The sequence below is a fragment of the Limanda limanda genome, chromosome 17 (genome assembly GCF_963576545.1).
Source record: "Limanda limanda chromosome 17, fLimLim1.1, whole genome shotgun sequence".
Lineage (NCBI taxonomy): Eukaryota > Metazoa > Chordata > Actinopteri > Pleuronectiformes > Pleuronectidae > Limanda > Limanda limanda.
Genome location: NC_083652.1, coordinates 19,739,296 through 19,764,374, shown reverse-complemented (window position 1 = coordinate 19,764,374; position 25,079 = coordinate 19,739,296). Strand labels below are relative to the sequence as shown.

At 45.0% G+C, this 25,079-nt stretch overlaps 3 protein-coding genes across 3 annotated transcripts in view; 2 read left to right on the top strand and 1 right to left on the bottom strand.

Annotated features, from left to right (window-relative positions):
• crebbpb (CREB binding protein b) overlaps positions 1 to 7,727 on the top strand; it is a 32,359-nt gene extending 24,632 nt beyond the window's left edge. Inside the window, exons 21-32 of the mRNA XM_061089357.1 lie at positions 208 to 288; positions 424 to 480; positions 584 to 661; positions 799 to 866; positions 970 to 1,120; positions 1,942 to 2,088; positions 2,195 to 2,308; positions 2,418 to 2,583; positions 3,265 to 3,432; positions 3,693 to 3,854; positions 3,984 to 4,265; positions 4,358 to 7,727. Of these exons, the coding sequence (XP_060945340.1) occupies positions 208 to 288; positions 424 to 480; positions 584 to 661; positions 799 to 866; positions 970 to 1,120; positions 1,942 to 2,088; positions 2,195 to 2,308; positions 2,418 to 2,583; positions 3,265 to 3,432; positions 3,693 to 3,854; positions 3,984 to 4,265; positions 4,358 to 6,718 (3,835 nt within the window). The 3' untranslated portion in view covers positions 6,719 to 7,727. The remainder of the gene's footprint in view (positions 1 to 207; positions 289 to 423; positions 481 to 583; positions 662 to 798; positions 867 to 969; positions 1,121 to 1,941; positions 2,089 to 2,194; positions 2,309 to 2,417; positions 2,584 to 3,264; positions 3,433 to 3,692; positions 3,855 to 3,983; positions 4,266 to 4,357) is intronic.
• Positions 7,728 to 8,650: 923 nt separating this feature from the next.
• Positions 8,651 to 21,556, top strand: trap1 (TNF receptor-associated protein 1). The gene is made up of 18 exons (XM_061089744.1): positions 8,651 to 8,837; positions 11,036 to 11,230; positions 11,324 to 11,406; positions 11,513 to 11,653; positions 11,913 to 11,984; positions 12,112 to 12,272; positions 12,390 to 12,499; positions 12,603 to 12,676; positions 13,288 to 13,443; positions 14,191 to 14,311; positions 14,707 to 14,776; positions 14,924 to 15,071; positions 15,180 to 15,365; positions 15,496 to 15,634; positions 15,731 to 15,816; positions 16,455 to 16,600; positions 16,727 to 16,799; positions 20,165 to 21,556. The coding sequence occupies exons 1-18, from the start codon at positions 8,735 to 8,737 to the stop codon at positions 20,264 to 20,266; spliced, it is 2,166 nt and encodes a 721-aa protein (XP_060945727.1). The 5' UTR covers positions 8,651 to 8,734; the 3' UTR covers positions 20,267 to 21,556.
• Positions 21,557 to 21,603: 47 nt separating this feature from the next.
• Positions 21,604 to 24,950, bottom strand: LOC133022838 (MAPK regulated corepressor interacting protein 2-like). Its single transcript, XM_061089745.1, has 5 exons — positions 24,547 to 24,950; positions 24,380 to 24,449; positions 23,732 to 23,871; positions 22,295 to 22,393; positions 21,604 to 21,973 (listed from the first exon to the last, which is right to left on the bottom strand). The coding sequence occupies exons 1-5, from the start codon at positions 24,596 to 24,598 to the stop codon at positions 21,903 to 21,905; spliced, it is 432 nt and encodes a 143-aa protein (XP_060945728.1). The 5' UTR covers positions 24,599 to 24,950; the 3' UTR covers positions 21,604 to 21,902.
• Between the last annotated feature and the right edge of the window lie 129 nt (positions 24,951 to 25,079).

Here is a 25,079-nt window from a genome sequence, read left to right as displayed (position 1 = left end):
ATGACCATTTAAACTGCGACTAACATACCTCTGCCCGCGTGTGTGTGTGTGTGTGTCCCATTGTCTGTCCGCTGCCCATGCTCCATCCTTGTTTGTTTCCATGAGCTCTGTTCACTCTGCATCCTTCCACCTTGTACACCTGTTTGCCTGTGCTACTACTGTGTGTGCTGGCTGCAGTTCACCTAAATTTGGCCTTATTGCCGACAGGTATCACTTCTGTGAAAAGTGCTTCAATGAGATCCAGGGCAACAGTGTGACCCTTGGAGACGACCCGACACAGCAACAGACGTAAGTTACCAGGCCCGGGTGGCCGAGCTCCTCATGGTGATCATCATGTGAGATGATTGGTCTGTTTTCACTGTGAACTTTCATTTCAAGGAGCCATCATGAACTCAGTTCTCTCTTTATGTCTCTTTCATGCAGCAAGATATTGAAAGATCAGTTTGAAAAGAAGAAAAACGACATGTTGGACTCTGAGCCGTGAGTACCGTCTGGCCTTGTCTATTAATCTGATGGCAGTGATGCTTCTTCTTCACTTTTTTTTTAAAGAACACACTGATAAAGCAACTGTCTGTCGCTGCAGGTTCATTGAATGTAAAGACTGTGGACGAAAGATGCATCAGATCTGCGTGCTGCACCATGACATCATTTGGCCAACAGGGTGAGTCTTTGTTTTGCTGTTGAATGACTGCTCAGCCATTTGAGCATCCACAGTCCATGTTTCCTACTATATGTCTTTATTTGCTGGAGTTAATGTGCAGTGACACTAAACACGATTTTCAATCTTTCATCCACTAGTTTTATCTGTGACAACTGTCTAAAGAAGTCCAATAAAACAAGAAAGGAAAACAAGTTTGCAGCAAGAAGTAAGTTACACGAAATGAAACGACTCTAAACTGACATTGAACCTAATTTGTTTTAATCACCTAAGTTTGGATGCTTACACTTTATTTGTTTGTGTTGGTAAAGGATTGCAGTCCACGAGGCTTGGAACCTACATTGAGGACAGAGTTAATAAGTACTTGAAAAGGCAGAACCACCCAGAGGCCGGGGAGGTGTTTGTGCGAGTGGTGGCCAGCTCTGACAAAAATGTGGAGATTAAGCCTGGCATGAAGTCTAGGTAAGGTTCACACCAGCTGATAGAGTGTGCTTCTTTGGATTGGGGTTGTCTTTAAATGTCGATGTGGCTTTTCCCTCCCCACATATAACTGCAATCTTCACCACATACATCTTTTCTCACTGAAAAAGAGAAGTTTGTGATTATTCAAATTTAATATTTACTGTGTATGTGATGTGCAATTAATCGAATATGTACACAATGAAGATGGTTCGGAATAAATTAATGTATAGATGAGGGATGACATGGAACACAGGTCTCCAGCGAGATCTGAAACAGGAAATATGAATATGGTGAATAATGACCTCAAAGATAGATCGGTTGTATAAATAAAGTGAAAATGTAAAGTTTACAATGATAATCTGTGGATTGTGCTCCAGTCCTGTTTGTCGGACATTTTAAAAACCATTCTCTGCGGGCATGCACAGCCGCTAGTAGCCAGTTAGCATGGCTAGCATCATTAGCATAGCCGAGCTGAGCAGTGTTTGAACCAAGGAGCCTGAGTCATTTGCTTTATTAACGTGCAGAAGACCAATGGTTTCATGGAGAGGGAATCAAATGCAGTGAAATACACACACGCACACGCATATGTACAAAGATGAACGTGCGCTCGGACTGGACAGTGGAGCTCACATTTCAACACACACAGAAAAGATGTGACTTAACTCCCTGCTCACGACGCCATTTCTCTTTTCATTCAACTAGAATATAGCTGTAAGGTGCTATGCTAAGGTTTAAAACTTGTGTATATTTAACCTTTACAAATGTTGAAAGATAAAGTCTTAATTCTCTGTTACCTAACTTCTGCTGCTCTGTCTCCCCAGGTTTGTAGACTCAGGCGAGATGGTGGAGACTTTCCCTTACAGAACCAAAGCACTTTTTGCATTTGAGGAAATAGACGGGGTGGACGTTTGTTTCTTCGGCATGCACGTCCAGGAGTACGGCTCAGAGTGCCCCTTCCCAAATACCAGGTAAAACTACAGCGGAAGATAATGCCGCCACGTGCATTTCTCCCAAGTTGACTTTGTTTTTTGAGTGCATTAATCGTGAGTCCAATTTTTCTTGTTTGCCTTCCAGACGGGTTTACATATCATACCTTGACAGTATTCACTTCTTCAAACCACGGTTGCTAAGGACTGCAGTATACCATGAGATCTTAATAGGCTACCTGGAGTATGTGAAGAGACTGGGGTGGGTGAAGAGTAACATCAGTATTTTTGACATCATCTTCATTTCTTACAAATGTATTCAATAATGTATCACTCCTGCAAGTGCTGATTTTAATATATGTCCCGTTCAGGTACGTGATGGGTCACATCTGGGCCTGCCCACCCAGCGAGGGAGATGACTACATTTTCCACTGTCACCCCCTGGACCAGAAGATCCCTAAACCCAAGAGGCTTCAAGAGTGGTACAGAAAGATGCTGGACAAGGCGTTCGCTGAGAGGATCCTGCACGATTACAAGGTTAGAAAATTCACAACAAAATCAAATCTTTTTACTATGGCAGGACGAGTCAGTCTCTTAAAATGTCATCTGCTAGTTTTACTGCGCAGTGAGTACAAGCCACTATTCAAAATAAAAAGTGTTATATTGCAGTAAAGTAGGTTCTTGGGATCTTTTCACTTTAACCTTTAAGTATTTGGTGTTATCCTCAATGAGGATTTACTGGTGTTAACTTTGTATTCACTTTATTATTCTAGTTCACTGTGCATTCACAAGGATCCTAATCAGTCAAATTCAACATGATCTTACTTGAAAACAGATAGGAAGCCTTTTTTTTTAACAAAATTGAATTGACAGGGATTTTTACTGTTTGTTGTGTTTTAAACTCAGATTTCCTCTTTGTCTCCCTTCTGACAGGAAAAATGTGAATTTATCATGAACCACTGTGTTATTTCTAAGTGTGCACAATTAGAGGGGCTCCCCCTTGTGTTCAGTATCAGTCAGTGACAATTTGGTTCCAAAAAACTACTATTCTGACCATTCTGGAGAATAGATGGATGCATATTTGGGGCTTATATTCATAGTTATCGCCACATTTATAATTAGTTTGATTTTTTGTGCAGTTTTTTTGGTTTTCTTCTTCCTCATTAGGAACCTTGTTACTATGTCACCTGATTGTGAGTCGTGTGTGTCTGTGTTCAGGACATTTTCAAACAGGCAACAGACGACAGACTGACCAGTGCCTACGAGTTGCCGTATTTTGAGGGCGACTTCTGGCCTAATGTTCTTGAGGAGAGCATCAAGGAGCTGGAGCAAGAGGAGGAGGAGAGGAAGAAGGAGGAGAACACTGCCTCCTGTGAGACACCCGAGGTGAGTTTGTTGGATTGTTGTCTCTGAGTGTTTAGAAATGGGTTTTACAAAAAGGAATTCTCTTGTTATGCCAAAATCAGCAGCCTGGCACTTAGGCCGTCTGTCTCACCCTCGATTTTATTATCCTCAAGTTGATATTATATAAAAGCTTTCAGTAGCCACTCAGGCATTGTATAACCACTCAACTTAATGGCATAACCTCATCTTGCCTGTTGTGCAACGTCTGTTTGTTTGAACGTTCTTGTCGCTCTTTTTTCAAGGGAACCCCGACTGACAGCAAGAATGCCAAAAAGAAGAACAACAAGAAAGCCAACAAAAACAAGAGCAGCGTCAGCCGAGCCAATAAGAAGAAGCCTGGGATGCCGAATGTAGCTAATGATCTGTCCCAGAAGCTCTACGCCTCGATGGAGAAACACAAGGAGGTAGGAAACAATCAAGCCGCTAAAACAGATTTTACAAACTCTTTTGATATTTCCAAGGAAGGACTGACTGATACTGATGATACTTTGTATGTCCTCACTGCTTTCGTTTCCTCTCCTTTCTTCTACCAGGTATTTTTTGTCATCCACCTCCATGCTGGGCCAGTCATCAACACCCTGCCGCCCATAATGGACCCCGACCCTCTGCTGACCTGTGACCTAATGGATGGCCGTGATGCCTTTCTGACTTTAGCCAGGGACAAGCACTGGGAGTTCAGCTCTCTGAGGAGATGCAAATGGAGTACAATGTGCATGTTGGTGGAGCTGCATAACCAGGGCCAGGACCGCTTTGTGTACACCTGCAATGAATGCAAGCACCACGTGGAGACTCGCTGGCACTGCACCGTCTGCGAGGTAGGAAACAATGAAATTGCACCATCTATCAGTTTTGAATTCATTTTAAATCTTAACATAACCTTAATGTTTCTTCATTATTTTCTCATCAGGACTACGACCTATGCATTAACTGCTACAACGCTAAGGGCCATGAGCACCAGATGGTGAAGTGGGGCTTGGGTTTAGACGACGACAGCAACACACAGGGTGGAGAGGCCTCCAAGAGCCCGCAGGAGAGCCGGCGTCTCAGCATCCAGCGCTGCATCCAGTCCCTGGTCCACGCCTGTCAGTGCCGCAATGCAAACTGCTCTCTGCCTTCATGCCAGAAGATGAAGAGGGTGGTTCAACACACCAAGGGCTGCAAGCGCAAGACGAATGGGGGCTGCCCTGTCTGCAAGCAGCTCATCGCTTTATGTTGTTATCACGCCAAGCACTGTCAGGAGAACAAGTGTCCTGTTCCCTTCTGTCTCAACATCAAGCACAAACTCCGTCAGCAGCAGCTGCAGCATAGGCTCCATCAGGCTCAAATGATGCGCCGCAGAATGGCCACCATGGCTGGAAGGGGTATGCCCCTGCCATCTCCACCTACCTCAGCAGCCCCCGAAACACCAAACTCTGTTCCGCAGCCTAATACGCCCCAGACGCCTCAGCCCATGCCCAACCAGCCCCAGCAGCATCAGCCACCAAACCCTGCCAATATTGCCCAAGTATTTCCCAACAACGGCCGCATCAGCCAGCCCCCAACACCAGTCCCACAGGGCAAACCAGGACCTCAGTCATCGCCTCTGCATCAGCAGCAGTCACCTCTGCCTAACATGCAACACCAACAGCAGCCTCAGCCTCTGCCACCGCAGCAGCAGCAGCAGCAGCAGCAGCAGCAGCAGCAACAGCAACCGCTGCTGGCAGCCCTGAAGGTGGCCAAACAGATCGAGATGCAAGCCAAGGCAAAGCAACATCAGCAGCAGCAGCAGCAGAATTATGCCATGAATGGGATGCCCATGAACCACCCACGAATGATGGTGCAGGGTCAGATGCAGGGCCAGATGCAGGGCCAGATGCAGATGATGCAGGGTCCGCGGGGCCCTCAGGTGATGCAGGCTATGCAGCAGCAGGGCCAGTGGGGTCCAGGAATGCAGAATCCCATGCAGAATCCCCAGGGTCATCCGCCACAGGTCCCTCCTCAACAAGGCCCCATGGCCCCTCAGCAGGCTCAGGGAACTCCCATGCCCCAACAGGGCCAGCTCATGCAGAGACCCATAATGCCTCAGCAACAGGGTCTCCAGATGCCTGGGGTCATGCCTCCCCAGGGGCCCTCACAGCAGGGCATGACACCACAGCAGCAAAACATGCCCCGCGGGATGCCTGGAAACATTGCTCCGAGTGCCCTACAGGACCTGCTGCGAACCCTCAAATCTCCCAGCTCCCCCCAGCAGCAACAGCAGGTTCTCAACATCCTCAAGTCCAACCCCCAACTCATGGCCGCCTTCATTAAACAGAGGACAGCGAAGTACCAGGCCAACCAGCCACAGCAGCAGATGCAGCCGAACTCTCAGGCCATGCTGGGGTCTCAGGCAGGAATGCAGGCAATGGCAGCCATGGCAAACCAGGTGCAGAGGCCAGGGATGGCACCCCAGCAGCAGCCTCCTCAGCAAGTCGGGCCCCAAGGCATGGCACCCATGGGTCCCCAAGGCCAGATGATGAACGCTGCTCAAAATGGCAATCCCCAGCTGTACCGTAGACAACAGCTGCTCCGGATGCAGCAGATGCAGCAGCAGCAGCAGGCGCAGCAGCAGCAGCAGCAGCAGCAACAGCAGCAGCAGGGAGGAATGCCTCAGAGCCATAGTCAGTTCCCTCAGCAGCAGCCAGGGCCGGCCAGCTACTCCCAGCTTCGTATGCAGCAGCAAATGGCTATGCAAGGAGGTGGGGGTCCCATGGGCCAGCTCCCTCCCACATCCCAAATGGGCCAACCTGGCATGGGCATGGATGGGTCTCAGAATCTCCTCCAGCAGCGCATGCTCCAACAGCAGCAGCAGATGTTGAAGCAGCAGATGGGCTCTCCGGTGCAGGGCAACTCCATGAGTCCTCAATCACACATGCTCCAAGGCCAGGCCCAGGGAGGAGCTCATCTACCGGGCCAGGCAATGGCAAACTCATTAGGAAACCAAGTCCGCTCCCCGGCCCCGGTGCAGTCGCCCCGTCCACCTTCGCAGCAGCCCCCGCATTCCAGCCCCTCCCCACGAATACAGCCGCAGCCTTCGCCCCAGCACGGCGCCCTCCACTCCAGCTCTCCTCACCCCGGCCTCGGAGGCCCCATGTCGGGCTCCATGGACCAGGGACACATGGGAACGCCGGAGCAGAGTGCCATGCTGCCGCAGCTTAACACACCAAATCGAGGGGGGTTAAGTAATGACATGGGTATGGTGGGTGACACGACGGGAGACACGTTGGAGAAATTTGTTGAAGGATTGTAGCATTTCATGACAGAAGGCCTTGTTCTGTTTTCAGCTGAGAAAATTTTGTACTTGCTGATGTAAAAAGCGAAAAGAAAAACAAACTAATGAGTCATATGAGGCCTACGGACTGTGAACTTTCCTGACACCAAGGGACTGCTTTTTCTTCCTACACAGAGTGATTTAATAGTTGCTGTTGAAAAGAAGACAACAAAGACACAAAGAATATATTTTTGGTTCCAGACCAGCCATGCAAGAATTTGCCCTGGTCTTTGTGTTGTTTTAATTTGTTTTTCATTTGTTATGCTCTGGTATTGACTTTTTTAACAAAACTTCTCAAAACAAAAAATATTTCAATTTATTATTCTTTTTTTATTTTGTACCTTTGCAAATTAATATCGTATTTGTGTTGAGAAGACTGTAAAATTATTTGCCTGGGGAATTTTTTTGCCAGGTTTCACCTCTTGCTCAGTTTCTCTTGTTCCTGGCTAATTTATTCTAATATGCCATTTTTCAAAAGGACTGCCTTTGGGAAAGCCTTAATTTCTTTCCTGTTTGCAGAGTCTATGGGAGATTAACGTATTTGTATAGATCTAGGAACTATTGCACACACCCAAACACAACATGCAGGTGTAAGAAAAACTTGCATTGAAGCTTGTAATGTTCACAGGTGCCAGAATGTTCAGTTTACTGGCCCGGGCCCAGTATTTGTCTTGCAGATGTTTAAAAAAAATTGCTTTGTCTCTCCTTCAGTATAAAGAAATTCTCATTACATACTGAACCTCTTTTGCCTGTGGTGGGAAATTAATTAGTTTGACTGCTGATTTGTATTCAGAGAGAGTTTTGTGCATCATGGTCTCTCTTGCATTAAACTTGAATTGATGAACTGTTCTCTAATGTAAATCATGCAGCTAGACAGTACTGTAAATATGCAGAAAATAAGAATGAAATCACTGTACAAACTGGTTCAAATGGCTCATTTCGTACTTATATACCATATTGTTAAATAAACCTGTGTGCCACAGACTAATTCTAAGTCTATTCTTTTGTAGAAAGCTATGTCGGGGTCACTATCAGTCAACTACTGATTGCTTTCATTATAAAACAGATCTTTAGATTAGCGTAGCTTAGTTTACTATCAAGTAAAAGAGAGAAAACCCAATCTACCCCTTTGAGAAGATGGGAACATCAATTCTTTGGATTTAACTTGAAGACTGGTATAAATTATTGATTGATTTTCCAATAGAGTAGCATATTGTTACCTCCGCCATTTCACCCCTGTCAGTTTGTTTTTAAACAGGATTATCCAATAATTCCTGGACGAATTACCAAAAATCATGATGGAATGAAGCGGTAAGAACCCAGGAAATGTAGTTGCAGATCTGGATCCAGCGGAAGATCACCTTCTAAAACAGTGTGAGATTGTGTTTCAACATTTGTTAATACTTGAGATTTATTTATGGATCTTAATGGAAAAACTCAGGTACATTTAGTGAATACACATCTGTGTGATAAATCTGGATCTAGTGAATTTAAAAGTGGCTTCACAAGGGGGCCACCGGCGGACGTTTCTATTCTACTGATTGCCCGGCAATAAGTTTTAAACTGCACTCATCATAAACATAACAAACTTAGTCACCTCATTTTTAATAATTTACGTCTGTAAATCGGACTATAGGTAAAACGATCACCGTTTGACCTTGACGGGCGAATAAACAAATGAGAACGAATTCAATTATAAATGGGATTAGCACCAACAGTAAACTTGCCCAGACAAAACAAGCATTGGTTAAAATCAATTCTACTGAAATCAAAAGGTTCGTTATCCCACCAAATGGGATTTTAATCGATTGAGTGACGCGTACTTCTCATCAGGCAGCGCGAGGACGCACCATACCGACGTCATCAGGAGGCGCGGGGTCCTGACTCTGTCGTTTCGTTCAGCGTGTGTGTGTGAGTGTCTCTCCGGGTCAAACTGTCTGCGGGTCAACCTGTCTTCGTGTCTTCGTGTCTCTCGTCTGTCCCACCACCGGCCTCATGTCCCGGTGTCTCTCGCTGGCTCGGTTCGTGCTCGGTTCCTCCCGGGGCACGGGCACGCGCCTCACGACGTGCACGCGTAGGCTGAGCAGCAGAACCGCAGGTGAGCTAATGTTTGTTAGCATCGTTAGCATCGGTAGCTGAGCAGAGCCACAAGGTGAGAGATCCAGGGCGAAATGTGGAGTTTACCCGCCGGCAGGTCGACACTATGAGCCCGGTGTGTCAGTCCGACCCTAGGCGACATGAGGAGGCGGATTTAAACCAAAAATACACTTAAAATACAAAGTTATTACACAGTCATATGTTGAGATATCTATGTTTTGTGTTCTATCTTATGAATATATTTTACCTACATTCATATCCTGTGAATCAATTTTAGCTGTGTAGTCTATAGCATTAACAATATTACAACTGTTTCTTTCATCTGGAGTAATGTATAACTTCTGGACTCAGGCACAGGGTCAAACACAGAGTGCAACATTCTGAGTGTCAATCTGACTGCAAAGTACAGCTTGGAGAGAAGTGTAAGAAGTAAATTCATCTTAAGATTTGAGATAATGAGAGCACGGATTCTCAGGAAGGAGAGAGGACGTGCAAGAACCTTTTTCATGAATTATTATGAGAAAAAGATATTAAATCCTCCTCTAAAGTCTAATCTGCTGGGTCTCTCCACTGTGGAAAACTCCCTGTTTGATAAGGGCACAACGGTGAGACCCCTGGTGGAGTGGACCTTCTCTCACAATGATGTGCTTGCAAAAAACTGCACTTTGAGAGACAGTACACATCTGGCCAATTGCTGAGTGCCCTCAAGAAAAGAACCGCCTCTGTGTTGCACGCTGTGTCTCTTACAAATACTGTGGACTTGGGAAAAGTGGGGGCTTTCTTCGCGACATGATCCAGTGACCTAGTCATATCAGACTGAACCCATTTAGTTTACCACCCAGAGTAAATACACACGTGTTTAAATAACAGAAGAAGGTTCCTGAAGTGTGATGTCACCTCAGGGTCCGTCTCACTGATTCCACTTTCCTCTCAAAATAAAACTGCATCAGCTATCATTCATATATTCATACAGTGAGGTCCATGGGGAAGTGGTCTCGGACTATTGGACCTGAGTTTGTTTTATTTCTTTCCCTGCTTTGTTTTCGTTGCTGTTGTCAGTGGGGATCTGATGGTTTGTTCCTCTCTAGTGTCAATAAGATCCAAAACTCTGTTCAGACCTGGTATTCACATCCGCTCGGAGGGATTCGATCAGCTCTAAATTTGCAAATGTACATCATTTGTGTTTGATAGAGAGATTACTTTATTCATCCCCGAAGGGAAATTAAGTCGTCATAGCAGCCGGTATATTTGAAAACAATAAAATAAAATAGAATAAAATAAAAAATATTGAGGTAGAAAGAATAAAAACAGAAACACAAGATAAATAGGTAGATAAGGTGCAGTGGCAAGATGATGGTTATAGTGCTGATGATATGATGGTAATGTTATTGTTAGACAGTATATAAAAATAGTTCAGTATATATATATACTTAATATATATTCATATATGATAGTAATTATACCAATATAATAGCAGTATATAGTAATAATGGCAGCAACAGTATATATAATAATAATAGTAAATATAATAATAATAATAATAATAATAATATGTACACATGTATAAATATGTGTATATACAAGAATATACAAAGAGTATGATATAATATATGATATATAGTAGAGGTATAAATATAAGTATTGACTATACAATAGATAATATAATATACTATGAGTGTAAGAAAATGTAGACAGAGTGTGCAAAAGACAATATTATTGTATAAAATTATATATAATATCAATATGGTTTATATTAACACATATCACATATGATGTGAACTAAGTGTTCCAGTATATGGAGTGGAGTGTTGTACAGAAGATCAAACTGTGAAACTGTAGTGGGTCATAGTACGTCAGCTTAGTGGCTTACTCTCATATGTAGGATGTTCCCCAGGACGCATTTACATTCACACAACGAAATGAATGTGGCCACTTGTGTCCCACACCACCTCCGAATGGGGTGCGAGTGATCAGACCTTGGAACGTGTTTGGATGTTTTCAGACTTGAACTTAGCGACGACCTTATGTGTTTGGATCACACAGGACGGAGGATAATACCAGGTGTGATCAGGGTGTAGGAGCTTATAGATACTATCAGACCTTTGATAGAAACAGACCCTCAGCACGGCCTCTTAAAGACAAAGAACACCCATGAGATGTTATCTAACCTCCCCACTGTCTTATCCCTCCTTTCCTCAGACTTGCGGGTCCCGCAGCAGCAGAGGTGGAGCAGTCAGGCCCGACTGTGGAGCGCTCAGCGTTCCCGTCTCGGAGTCTGCCAGCAGTCCTACTACAGCACCCAGGAGGCTGAGAAGGAGCCTGAGAAGGAGCCTGAGAAGGAGCCAGAGGAGGAGCGCCTGCACACTATCATCAGTGACACAGAGTCTGTTCAAGGTGCGGGAGCAACAGGAGTCCAATCCATTGTTTGTCCATCATCTGTTAGATTTATGATAATCTAAAATGTTGTCTCACCCCTGATTCTTCCAGGCGACTTCTCCAAACATGAGTTTCAGGCTGAAACAAAAAAGCTGCTGGACATTGTTGCCAGGTCCCTGTACTCCGAAAAAGAAGTAAGAGGAGAATATAGGAGGTTGTATAGGTTGTATAGGAGAACAACCTTAGCTACACCAACATGAGAGTTTATTAAATATAACGGCTGTCTTCTCGTCCCACCAGGTGTTCATCAGGGAGCTGATCTCGAATGGTAGTGATGCGTTAGAAAAACTGCGTCACAAACTGATGACAGCGGGGGGGGAAACGGCTCCCATGGAGATCCACCTGCAGTCCGACGCCGCCAAGGGCACCTTCACCATCCAGGTGCAGCCCCGTCTTAACAAATGTTTCACTGTGCAGTAAAACCACAGAGAAGCTCCCATGGGACTTTTCAATGAAACTCATCAGAATTATTACGACTCAATGCACAACGTGATTTCCCTTGTGTTTCCAGTGTTAGTCACAAACTGTGACGTTTCAGTTTATGTCCCAGTATGGTTTTGACCAGGTTTGCCACCTGGTGGAAAAAAATGGTACTACAGCTTACAATGACTGAATGACTGAGGAATTTCTGTGCCAATAGGACACTGGAGTGGGGATGAACCAAGAGGAGCTGGTGGCCAACCTGGGGACCATCGCTCGCTCCGGTTCAAAGGTGACTTGTTTGTAGTTCTTTGCATCTTTTTCACTCATCATTTATTCATTATGAAGTTCAAACGTGTGTTTATGATGTATCTTGCTGTTCTCACTTTCTGTCAAAACAACTCTTCCATTCATTACAGGCTTTTTTGGACGCTCTGCAGAACCAGGCGGAGGCCAGCAGCTCCATCATTGGTCAGTTCGGGGTCGGGTTCTACTCCTCCTTCATGGTGGCTGACCGGGTGGACGTGTACTCGCGCTCTGCTGAGCCCGGTGCACCTGGGTACAAGTGGTCATCAGACGGGTGAGTGCAGTAAGAGGAAGTGTTTTATTTCAGTTCCTGGGTGTGATTCTGTTTTACAGCATAACAAAGCTCTGGTCCTGATGATCCTCAGATGCTCTCTGTCATTGTCTCCATCAGCTCAGGAGTTTTTGAGATTGCTGAAGCCAGTGGTGTTTCTCCGGGAACAAAGATCGTGCTGCAGCTCAAGGACGACTGCAAGGAGTTTTCCACTGAGGACAGAGTTAAAGGTAAAACTTCTAAGGCTTCTTCAGCAGTGAAACCAAAACTTCCAGAGATCCTTTTGTTAAATGCATCATTCTCAGTGACGACAACCTGTTGTATCTCTTTCAGAGGTCGTAACAAAGTACAGCAACTTTGTCAGTTTCCCCATTTTCCTGAATGGACGGAGGCTCAACACTCTGCTGGTGAGTCGCTCTGGTTCTGTTAAAAACATTCTTGTAAAGTTATTTTAGGGATCATTGCAATTTTTTTGAAATAAATAAATGTAACTGTTGAAATATTGATACTGGACATTTTTAATCCCTATTATTGAGATCAGCATCATCCCCCAAATATCCCTGCTGTATTCAGTACTACACAAACATTTGAGACATCTTAATCTTTAGAGCCAAACAACAGGAAACTTCCAATCTTAACCCACAGCATTTATTTTTTACAAATTACATACAATAAATCAACTGTGCAGGATTGTGCATCTTGTGCATTTTACTATTCAAAAATAAAGAGAACAAAGCATGTATGGAAAAGACAAAGCTTAATGTTAAGGCAAGACTTTGGGTGAATTGAGGCTGTGGTATTGTTTACTTGATCTCAACATATTAGTAAATAATTATAAAATTAGACTCTTTTACTGAACACATTGTCCCTATAGAGGACAGAATTGAAGGTTGAAGCTCTGACAATGAAGATTTCACTTCAGCAAAAATTATGCAACGTCTCAGCTGAAAGTTTTCATTGTAAAAACATGCTCAGTCATTTTTCAGCTAACTGTTGTTTGACCTCCTTCTCCCTGCAGGCTTTGTGGATGATGGAGCCGAAGGAGATCAGCGACTGGCAGCATGAGGAGTTCTACCGCTACATCGCCCAGGCCTACGACAAGCCGCGCTACACGCTGCACTACCGCGCCGACGCCCCGCTCAACATCCGAAGCATCTTCTACGTTCCTGATGCGGTGAGGAGCTCGGGACACGTTTTGTTACTCTCTCTGCTGCTTTATTTATAAGAGTCTTACATTAGGGAATAGAACCAGAAAACCTCAAGGCCTGGACATGGTTAAACAAACCCATGCATTCAGTCATTAAGTACTCCTCTCTCCACACAGAACATTCTTTCAGTGTCAGTGGGTAAATTAGAGGTTTGATTGTCTGTAACAGTTCCAGCCGTATTCTAGGTTTCTTCCCCTCCCATATAAATGAAGTGAAGACCTTATCAATAGATTTGAAGAAAGATTTAGGGAGATAACGTGGAATACACTGAAACAGATAAACAAATTTGGGGAGTACATTCATTTTTATACAGTTCACTTTTCCTGCTAAAGATAGGTGAAGTGTTTTCCATTTCTTCAAGTCTGATTTGACTTTCTCAAATAGCAGACAGAAGTTTTCCTGGTAAAGCTTCTGCATGTCCCTTGTAATGTTAATGCCCAGATATCTAAAGCCATTTCTAGACATCCGGAACGGCAGAGCATTGTCCTGTTATTGAAGAGCCAAGTCATTAACAGGATAACATTCACTTTTACTAAAGTTCAATTTGCACCCAGAAAAAGCACCAAATCTCCTCAGAGCATGGATCACATGGGGGGCGCTTGAAACAGGGTCCGATACATACATCAATAAATCATCTGCGTACAGAGATACTCTATGCTCTTAGAGGTTCGATTCTCATCAATGTTTTGATAAAATAATTTATTGACCCACAGAAGCCCAGCATGTTTGACGTGAGCAGGGAGATCGGCTCCAGCGTGGCTCTGTACAGCAGGAAGGTCTTGATCCAGACCAAAGCCAGTGACATCCTCCCCAAGTGGCTGCGCTTCCTCCAAGGTTCGGATCCTCCTGCTTTGATGTGCTTGATTCTATGTACAGAGGCAAAAATATTAGGCTAATTTGTGACACATTTATGTACAAAAAGAGGTTTGTCAGTTACAAACTGTGTAATCATTCTTCCATGAGTGGTTTAAGTAATGCAACAAACATAATGGTGGAGGAGGTTTTGACATTTAGACGCCTGTAGTTTCTTAACAACTCACAAAGCCTCTTCTCTGAAAGTTCTGCCATTGTTGACATTTCTTCCACGTAAGAAATTATCACAGAGTGTGGACAGAAGGCTCAGTTTGTTTCTGTAATCGCATCTAACCTTTAAATGAACCTTAAGAGGATAAGGAATGCAATGCATTATGTCAATGAGTGTCCCTCACAGGGTTTGTGTGTGTGTGTAGGTGTGGTGGACAGTGAGGACATCCCTCTGAATCTGAGCAGAGAGCTCTTGCAAGAGAGCGCCCTCATCAGGTATAAGACCAGTTTTACAACTTACTGTATTCTTTGTTTTATATGTAATCTCTCCCCTTTCTGTGGTTGCTGACCCGTGAACAAATTGATACATTTTCTTTATAACTGATCTGTGATTAATTCTTTTCCCCTGACCCCTGACTTCAGGAAGCTCCGTGACGTTCTGCAGCAGCGGGTGATCCGCTTCCTGCTGGACCAAAGCAAGAAGGAGCCGGAGAAGTACAACAAGTTCTTTGAGGACTACAGCCTCTTCATGAGGGAGGGCATCATCACCACCCAGGAGCAGGACGTCAAGGTGACACACTCTGTGGTTTCTAGAGGGGAAAGGTTAATAAAGATGCCTGGAAAAGGAAGCATCACTGTCCAGAAACATGTTGTCTCACCAGCAGCTGTCTCCCTACAGGAGGACATCGCGAAGCTGTTGAGGTTTGAGTCGTCCGCTCTGCCGGCCGGTCAGCAGACCAGTCTGATGGAGTACAGCTCTCGAATGAAGGCCGGCACGCGCAACATCCACTACCTGTGTGCCCCCAACCGCCACCTCGCAGAGCACTCCCCCTACTTTGAGGCCATGAAACAGAAAGATATGGAGGTGAGAGGCTGACGTGACAGATGGGGATGGATCCATAACGTTTATTGACCTTATTGGAAGCTTATTAATACAATATAATAACCCGGTCCATGAAAAATCCAGTGAAAGCGTGTGTGATGTGTCTGTGCAGGTGCTGTTCTGCTTCGAGCAGTTCGACGAGCTGACCCTGCTCCACCTCAAGGAGTTTGACAAGAAGAAACTGATCTCTGCCGAGACGGACATCGTGGTGGATCACTACAAGGAGGAGAAGTTTGAGGACAGCAAACCAGGTCTGCTTCTCTCTCTCATATCGCCAAGTTCACACCTTCATCCTCCCCTCTCGTCTCAATTTGTAATCCTTGTTTCCTGTCATCTTTCCTCTGCAGCCTCTGAGCGTCTGACACAGGAGGAGGCGGACAACCTGATCGCCTGGATGAAGAACGCCCTTGGCCCCCGAGTCACCAACATAAAGGTAAATATAAGATGAATGGGTTTTCAGGAATCAGAATTTCACAGGGTTGCTGTATGTGTATGTTTACAAGTTGTCATACTCTTAAATAAGGGTGTACGATATGACAATATTAGACCGTGAACGTTTTTAATTGTCTCTGCGATCTGCCTCTACAGAGACACTACAATGTCCATTATATTATAGGTTAGGGATATATAACCCTAACCCATAATATATTCATTCATTAATTCAGTCCAACCTGACTCGGCTCACTCTCTTCTCTCTCTTGTGCTGACACTAAGACACACAGACACACAGACACACACACACACACACACACACACACACACACTGACACTGACTCAGCTTACGTCTCTGACCCACTACAATTGACTGTTAGTAACCACCACTACATTATCAACACATAATGATCGATACTTTTCTTCGATGATTCAAATCTTTCTTCATAGCTGCGTGCATTCCTTCCTCATGTTTATACACAGTCTGAGTTTGTTTCAGGACTTTTATAAGTGCCAGTTTGTGGCTTCATTTATAGAGTTAAGGCGAGTAGACAGTGATGCAAGGATGTGGCTTGTTTTCATCCTAACTCTGTTACTTCGCCCAGACATGTTTACTACGTTTCCTCCCTGGTCCCACAGCTCACCCCTCGTCTGGACACCCACCCAGCGATGATCACCGTGCTGGAGATGGGCGCTGCTCGCCATTTCCTGCGCACTCAGCAGATGGCCCGCACCTCCGAGGAAAGAGCTCAGATACTGCAGCCCACGCTGGAGATCAACGCAGGGTGAGACATGGGTGGATTTTTACCTCAGTCAACTTAAGGCATAAACAAATACGATGGCATTACTTTAAATCAAGTCGTTTTTTTGTCCAGCTCTCACTGTCGTTTCCATTTTCCACCGTCTTACAGACACGATCTGATCAAGAAGCTGCACGCCCTGAAAGACTCAAACTCAGACCTGGCCGGACTCTTACTGGAGCAGGTAAAAATGTATTTTCATATTTTAATAAGAAGCTGCCTTGTCTGAGCTGCTACTGTTTTCATTTGCTTCATGGGGATAAACATGAATATATGTTTGCTTTTAATCACATTAAACACTAATAAAGTGAAACATTTATCATAGATATGGTCAGTGTTTCCCCTACCATTCTATTAGGGGGGCGCTGCGCCCCCCCAACGGCACCTCCCGCCCCCCCTTGAAGGTCAAGTTAATTATTTATTTTATTTTTTATTTTTTAATATGGCGCCAGATTTCTACATAAATCATTTTAAGGTTACATTACCTATAAAACAGGTCTATAGTTTGCATTTCTGTCTCGACATGCTCGCGCGGTTAGAGTTCTCCTCTGCTCTCTGTATCGCGCACGGCGGAGTTCCATCCAGATGCGCACACACTGACACGTTCGCGCACACACAGGTGAGCAACCTCCCACCAGCGGACAGAGAGCATCCATCTGAAAACATGTCGCATCAACCACCTGAGAAGCAGTTAAAAATATCCACGTTTTTTAAACGCTCCCAGGTGGAGATGGTAACATCCACTCTCCTGCGAGAAGCAGCCGGAGGAGCTCTCCTGCTCCGGGTCCGAGTTCAGAGAAGAGCCCACGTGTTGCACGCCCTGCCCCAGACAAGAATCTGTTCAGTCACCACCGGATGATAGGTTCTGACCCAGCTTGGCTGTCAGAGGGGCAATACTCCCCCTGGTTGATAACTTAAGTATTACACCGGACGCCGAAGCGCAGCGCCGCGCAATTCTCCAGCGCACAGGCGCCTGGCTGTTTCCACGGGAAGCGCATTTCTCAGCGCCGGTCAGCCCGCGATTCTGCTTTCTCCGCTTGTTGTATTTAACCGTGAACGCACCTCGCCTCGCAACCTCAGCCTGAACCATTATTAACCCCGCTGCGTCACTTCCTTCTATCACTGTTTAATCTATTTTCATTGGACCATTGTTCAAAACCGGCAAATCTGACGTGAAAAGATTTGTATTACAGACGGAAGTTTCAAAACGGTAACTTAACGCATACGAGGGTTATGGCGAAGTGCTCTATTCTAACTAGTCCTGTTTGATTGCCATGGTAACAGTGATTTCAGGTGGTAGAGAAGTCGTGATGGGAAGATTGCTAGTAGGATCTCGGCTTTAGTCTTCTTTCACTTTAAGCGCATGCTCCATGACGTCTTTACAGCGATTTCAACCACTCCGCTGCAGCGTTTCCGTGTTTTCCTAAAAGGGCTTCGTGTAGACGAGATAAACATAAGTACCGGATCCAAAAATGTTTACGGATTCCGGCAATCCAGGTTACTTATGGAAGTCAGTAAATACATACATTACATACATACATATATACATGCATGCATAAATAAATAGATAGCCAGATAGATAGATAGATAAATTACAGTTCATATAGAATGAATAGGGGATTATTTCAGTTTTCTTTTTGGTTTTAGGCAGTGGTGGGAAGTAACAAAGTAGAAATACTTTGTTACTGTACATAAGTAGATTTTTCACATATCTGTACTTTACTTGAGTATTTATTTTCCTGACGACTTTTTACTTTTACTCGCTACATTTGAGCACAAATAGCTGTACTTTCTACATCTTACATTCTCAAAACTGGCTCGTTACTTGAGCAGCGGAGGTTGGCGGAACGTGCTCAGTTTACGCACGGCGCACCTCTCTCTCGCTCTCTCGCTCCTGCAGGAGCTCGGTTCAGTCTTTATTATTAGGGCCCGAGCACTGACAGACGTGAGGCCCTATTGAAATTGTAAGGATTATTATTCAGGCAAATGAATTGGCTTTTTGAGGGCTTTTATAAGGTGACTTTACATAATTTTTTGAAGGTATTCCTTTTTGGATTCACATTTGTTTTCCCTTTCCTGCTTCGTGTCAACATCTGCACATAAATACATAACTCGAAGCAGCAAGTGGTTAACTTTTCTTAAAGAAAATATTGGAAGTAGTTGGTTTAAACAAAAACTGTTGGCAAATAGACTATCATTGGTTGGCAGTGTCTACTTACAAACAACACAACCAATTATATAAGCAAACGCAAAAACAACTTTCAGCCAACACAACCAAAAACTAACACTGTTTCGTGGACGACTGCATATTCACGCACACAATTCATTTTTTTAATGGACCTCGCCAAATGGAACCCTGGGTAATCAGGCCCAGTTTTCCACTCACTATAATGCCAATATAATTTTTGCAAAGATATTATTTATCTATATATTGCCAATTCCAATCCTTAGTCGCCCTTTGTGCTGACTCAACACAACTTAGAAGCTGTTGAGTCTTTATATATGTATTGTACAAACTGGCTAATGTGTACAACTTCAAGCAGGGTTGTGTCTTCACTTTGTCGTCCCTACAGGCAAGATACCCTACAGGTGTATTGTCACCCTGCTGGAAACAAATGCAAACACAAACGCGGGCCCATTCAGTGAAGATAGTCTAATGATAAATAAACAGGCTTACATGTAGATGTGTGGACAAGCTGGCGGACAGGTATACAGGCAGGTAAACATCCAGGCAGTTAAAATGCAAAATACAGCTAATAGACACAAAAGGTTAATTTGGTCTATTAGTGGCTGGTCTATTAGTGTTCTTAGGTAGAATCAAGAGGCACTTGTTTATTCTGTTGTGTTGATTCTTTGTTGTCTCTAGAAGTTCAGATGCACTTGTCCAATACTTTTTTAACCTCAGCATCTCGGGTTCAAAATTTGTAAAATTATACATTATATATATAGTGTTTGTACTTTTGATACTTAAGTACATTTAATATGAGCAGCTCTAAGACTTTAACTCAAGTCATTTTCTGACGGGTGACTTTTACTTTAACCGGAGTCACTTTCAAGTAAGATATCTGTACTTTTACTCAAGTATGGCTTTTTTAAGTACTTTATACACCACTGTTTTTAAGAATGTTATGTTGCATACGTAGACACCATAAACAAGCAGTTGTGAGAGGAAACCAGACCCGGCCATTTATAATCTCCCTGCCAGTCCTACAGAAGGGACAAACTGGACAAACACATGACGACTGAGCATCACAGAATACCCTGTCAGCGCCGAAGTCCAATGTACAGTTCATTATCATTAAAAGAAACACGTTAACATCATGATTCCTTTAAGTTTTTGTGTCCGTGTTTGTCCCCCCCCCCCCCCCCCCCCAAAGCTGTAAACCTAGGGGAAACACTGATGGTTGATGCTGCCGTGTTTCTGTTCTGGCAGCTGTGATCATCCTTCTGAGGATATTTGTATCTTTTAAAAACCTTTGCTAATAGTTAAACATCCTTCCCATGCAAAGTCAAACTCCTACTTACTTTGTACTCTCTATTTTATTTTAGATCTACGACAACGCCATGATCACAGCAGGCCTGAACGATGATCCCAGACCGATGATTTCCCGCCTGAACGATCTTCTGACTAAAGCTCTGGAGAAGCACTGAGCGCCTCATGCAGACATGAGCGGTGCAGACGGACTTGGCTTTGGTGACCGAAGCATCTACAGCCACTGAAGGGCCGGAGAACTGCGGTTTCTGAAGAGCACTACAGGCGTCACACCGAGCCATGAAGACACGTCTCTTTCCCCTCTGGTGAACTTCATATCCTCGTATGGAGAGCACATAAAGGCTGGAGAGAGATGACGTGCCAGCAGCGTCCTACAGAGCTTTTCCATAAACATTTCCGCTCTTTGTTCAGCACCGTTTCAAATATTGGTAATATCTTTGAAAAGATTGAGCTGAGTTGGTCATGAAGTTTGTCCTACTCGTCTTTTCAGTGTGACTTTCATACTCCGCCCATGTGCTGCCATGTAGAAACAAGACAGGTTCCAGTAAAGATGCTTCTAGACAGGAACTGAACTCCAGACTTTTTCCCTGAAATTATCCGGACGGGGTGTATATGAGAATAGGTTGTTGTGGACATTCTCCGGAGTTTTCCTGCCACTATAAACTCCGGAGAATGTCCTAGTGAGTCCATGTGAGAATACAGCAGCAGATTGTCCTGAGGATTCACTCTGACAATTTAAGAATATGCCGCAGATGCCAACTTGTAAAGACGCGATCTGAGAGTTTTTGGTGATAAGCACAGACGCCGGTGTTATGCTTAAAAACGTAAAAACATGTGTTCTCCTCAGCAGAATTAATGTTTAATGCATCATGCATGCTCTACCCAGGCGCCAGCCCTCACCTGACAGTCCAGACATTTTCCTGTTGTGAACTCGTCCCACCTGGACAGTGTCCTGCTGCATTCTTAATGTGTGAAAAGCAAAGTCTGGGGAATGTCCAGAGCCAAGTGTGTGTACGTTTTGTGTGAGAACATATTATGTAAATGATTTAAGTCAGTGACCTGCGCATACTGAATATTCTGGATGCAAACCAGCCACAAAATGAGAAAAAACAGGAAAACAGTTATGCATTAAAAAAGCCCAAAGTGTGAAAGTAAAACGTTCTGAATTCTTGAATCATATTTCAAAATCCTGTTGAAATGTGACGGGTTTATCCTAAAGTGTGAGTTAGAGAAGGGTTAATAAACCACAGGCCATTAATACATGCGTTACATCCTTCAGGCTGATTAACTGTTCTCTTCGAAGTCTTTCTTTCTATTTTATCTTCATATTTAATATTATGTTCAGCTGTTTTACAAGAAGCTAAATGTTGCAAAATACATATAAACAGTTACAAAACGGTGTTTGTGTTTATGAAGCTGTGGCTGCATAATAAATGAAAGTGAATAAACATGGAGATATTCTTGTGACAAAGAAGGAAAGATGCCAAGTCAGAGATTCTTGGGAAAAGAAAAAACTTTACTGCATTTCAAAGTAGCATGACATCTCTGTTGAGGGTGAGACAAATCTGAAGACCTCCTCCTTCATCTGTCTGTGGCAGACTGAATGTTTGGTGGGTGGGAGTTAAAAGGCTGGAGTTCGAGTTCCTGTGGTTTCTACGGCAGCGTCCCAGCGCTGTCCGTCCATGTGAATCCCATCAGGACACTGACCCGTTCACACCTGCTGCTCCCACGTATCCTGGAGCCGGAGTCTCTCCTCCTGACCGACGGTCAAGATCCGCTGGTCCCAGAGCAGTGTCAGGACAGCTTGTCGATGTTGGCTAGGAAGCGCTGGGCCCACCATTCATCCAGGTCGATGGGCACAAAGTCTGAAGGGGGAAGGAACAGTTATTTACTCAATGAGACAACAAACTAATACTCAGTTGGCTGGCAGGTTTGTCATAAATGAATACAACCGGTACAAGAACAAAAAAACTTAGGGCCACATGTTCCTATGCACCGGACCAGTAATGCTTGATTCTGAGGGGAGCACATACTTATTTAAATTCTCCTCTCTGCAGCCGTAGTTCAACCATTAATCAAACTATTACAGATGCAGAACTATAACCTGAGAACAGGAGCAGCTTGTGGAGGAGGCTGCAGAGCGAGGAGGAGGAGGAGGAGGAAGAGGAGAAGGAAGCAGTACTCACTGTCCATGTGTGGGCTGGCAGTGGTTTCTTTAAAGTGAACTGCTGCCTGAGTTTCCTCGGGCCTGTGCTGCTGCTGCTGCTGCTCCACCTCCTGCCAGGCTGGAAACACAACAACACAATCAGTTAGCTTAAAAGACTTTCAGACAATAACCACTTTGATTTTGTTGTTAATCTGTTCATCTTGCATGGCAACATTCAAATACACAAAGTGTCAGAGAATCAAAAGGAGCTTAACGACTATTTTGAAACTATTTTCAAACACTCGATAAACAGCAAAACATTTTACGAAGCTGAAGTCGATGATTAATGTGTTGAGCCTCCTCTCCGTGCTCACACAACATATTAACATTATACTGATTAATATTGGACTTTGGATATATTGATATTGTGTAATTGCCCTAATAAGTAGGCAACAGAAAACAATCTTATCTGTTTAAGTTTGTTATTTTTTCCTGCACCACAGGGTCACACCCAGAGTCAAACACTTCAAGTGCACAAGGACGACTGGTTCAAAGAGCTCACGTTTGTGCTTCAAATAATGCAGCATGTGGACACGTGTGTGTGTGCAGCATGTGGACACGTGTGTGTGTTTGTGTGTTTTGAGACTTAAAACCAGTTTTTTGATGTTAGTTAGAATTGGGTTTTACAGTCATGGGCCAGGGAATGCATTGTGTCCTCACTCTGATAGAAGTAGAAGTTGCATGTATGTGTGAGCTTTAATGATCACAATTGACTTTCTGTCTTCTGGCTGCCTTCAGGATACGACTTTCAGAAAACTCACACGTTTCCATTTCACACACTGACGTGTTTGAAGCGAAGGAGTCGACCCTGAATAGTAAACTTGCTGAAGTGGGGGGAGGGAGGCTGCTTTGTGTCCTTGTCCGCCCATCGACAAGGTCACTGAAAGCTGTGTGAGAGCTACGGTGACTGAGCCTCAATGCCAACAACTCGCGGGACACACAAAACATGAGCTGAGGCCAAATGAAGTCTCCTGGAACTTCTGAACGAGCGTGTGGACGTTAAAAAAAAAGGAGGCCACAGTCTCCAGAAACTGGGTCAGCGTGTAGTGTCGCCTGTAACTCACTACAAAACCTGTCTGGAGCTTTTGTTGTCTCTCCTCAAAGCAGACAAAAAGGCTGAGTTTCCCACAGGACTTGTGTGTGAGCCAGCGCGGGTCATCACGCTGGAGCTCGACACGCTGGTGTGATAACATGTCTCTGCTCAGTGCCTGTCATGGCTATCAGTATCAGAGCAGCTGTGTGGGTGAGGTGTGGGAGTGGGAGGGTGGGGGTGGCAGCTGGTTAGAAGTTCTAGTAAACTCTGAGTGAAACAATGTCATTCACAAAGTAGCCGGTGGATACAGTGAGACAAGGAAGAGGCTGGTTTGGTGTCGTATTCTCGTATTTCCAGTCCAACCATCTCATGTTACTTCCTTACCCTCATAGAGAAACTTGACATTTTCCTCGTGTGCGGCGCTGGAAGTCTCTTCCTGATGGTCGTCTGCGGGCAGAGCCGGAGCAGGGTGGTGGTACTTTTTACCATTCGGGCGGTTGAAAACTATCTTGGGCGCTGGGAGCCTGGTGGGTGCAAGGAGAAAGAAAGAAGACAATGTTACAGGTCGCCCAGAGGAGGAGGGAGAGGTTGCACACTAGTTTCCCTGCAGGAGGTTTCAGCCTCTGGGTTTAAAAGTCAAGCAAGGTTGGTTGTGTAGGAGTGAGAGAGTGCAACAGCTGAATGAACGGCCATGTGCCACCTCGGCCTCCCCTGAAGGTCACGCACTCCCAGAGCCTGGCCGGGGTCAACGGCATGAAACCAGGCCGAGCCCTGGGGGAGGCCACAGTGTGGAGGTGTAACCCTGCCTGTCTCCAGCTGATGACGTACATGGACACTGTCATTATTCAGTAACACACACTCCACCCCCCTCCCTTCCAAACGCACCTAATGCAAAGCCGGGCAAAACATGTGGACATCCCAAAACCCAGTGAGATCTCCACATGACAAAGCATCACAGACACACAACTTGGAGCATGAATAGGATTCTTCATTCCATGTCTTCTACTTTCTTTTTAAAGTCACTTCACTTACTCGGGCAGGTTCCACGAGGTTTGCTTGTGCTTGAAGTCGTTTATTTTGTTCTCCAGCTGCTGCGTGGGTCCTGGGGAATAGAGACAAAGTGAGCGTTAGGTTTCCCCAACCAGATCCATTGTTGCAAAATGTCATAAATGTGGCATTAAGAAGTCCAGCCCTCTGACCTGTGCGTCGCTGGGTGGCCAGTTTGCTGGGACCTCTGGTGATCGTGTACATCCTGCGCAGGAACGGTCCCCTGTGGAGCTTTGAGAGTTTGGCACTTCAGGTTTCATCCACTCATTCCTCGGAGCTGGAGAGTGGATGTGAGAGGTGTCAGCCCCTCTCTCTCCTCTGCAGGTCAGCCGGAGTCACCACGGAGCATGGGACAGGGGACAGGGGACAGGGGACAGGGGACAAGGACCGCGCCGTGAGTAAAGACCCGGTGCCGGTGCGCGCCGTGCGTAAAGACCCGGTGCCGGTGCGTAAAGACCCGTCCTCTCCGTGCACTGCGTCGTCCCGTAGAGTCACTTTGGTGCCGAGGTGTCTCCACAATGTCAAACGACCTGGGACGGCAGCGACCATTCATAAGATACAGGAGGAGGACGCGCGTCGTCGATGCGCGTCGCCGCTCGACGTCCCTACACGCCTCCTCCTGCGCTTTAAAGAGACAGTGTCCCCGGGAGCCGACACAGAAAGTCTACTGCGCGGATATACTGAC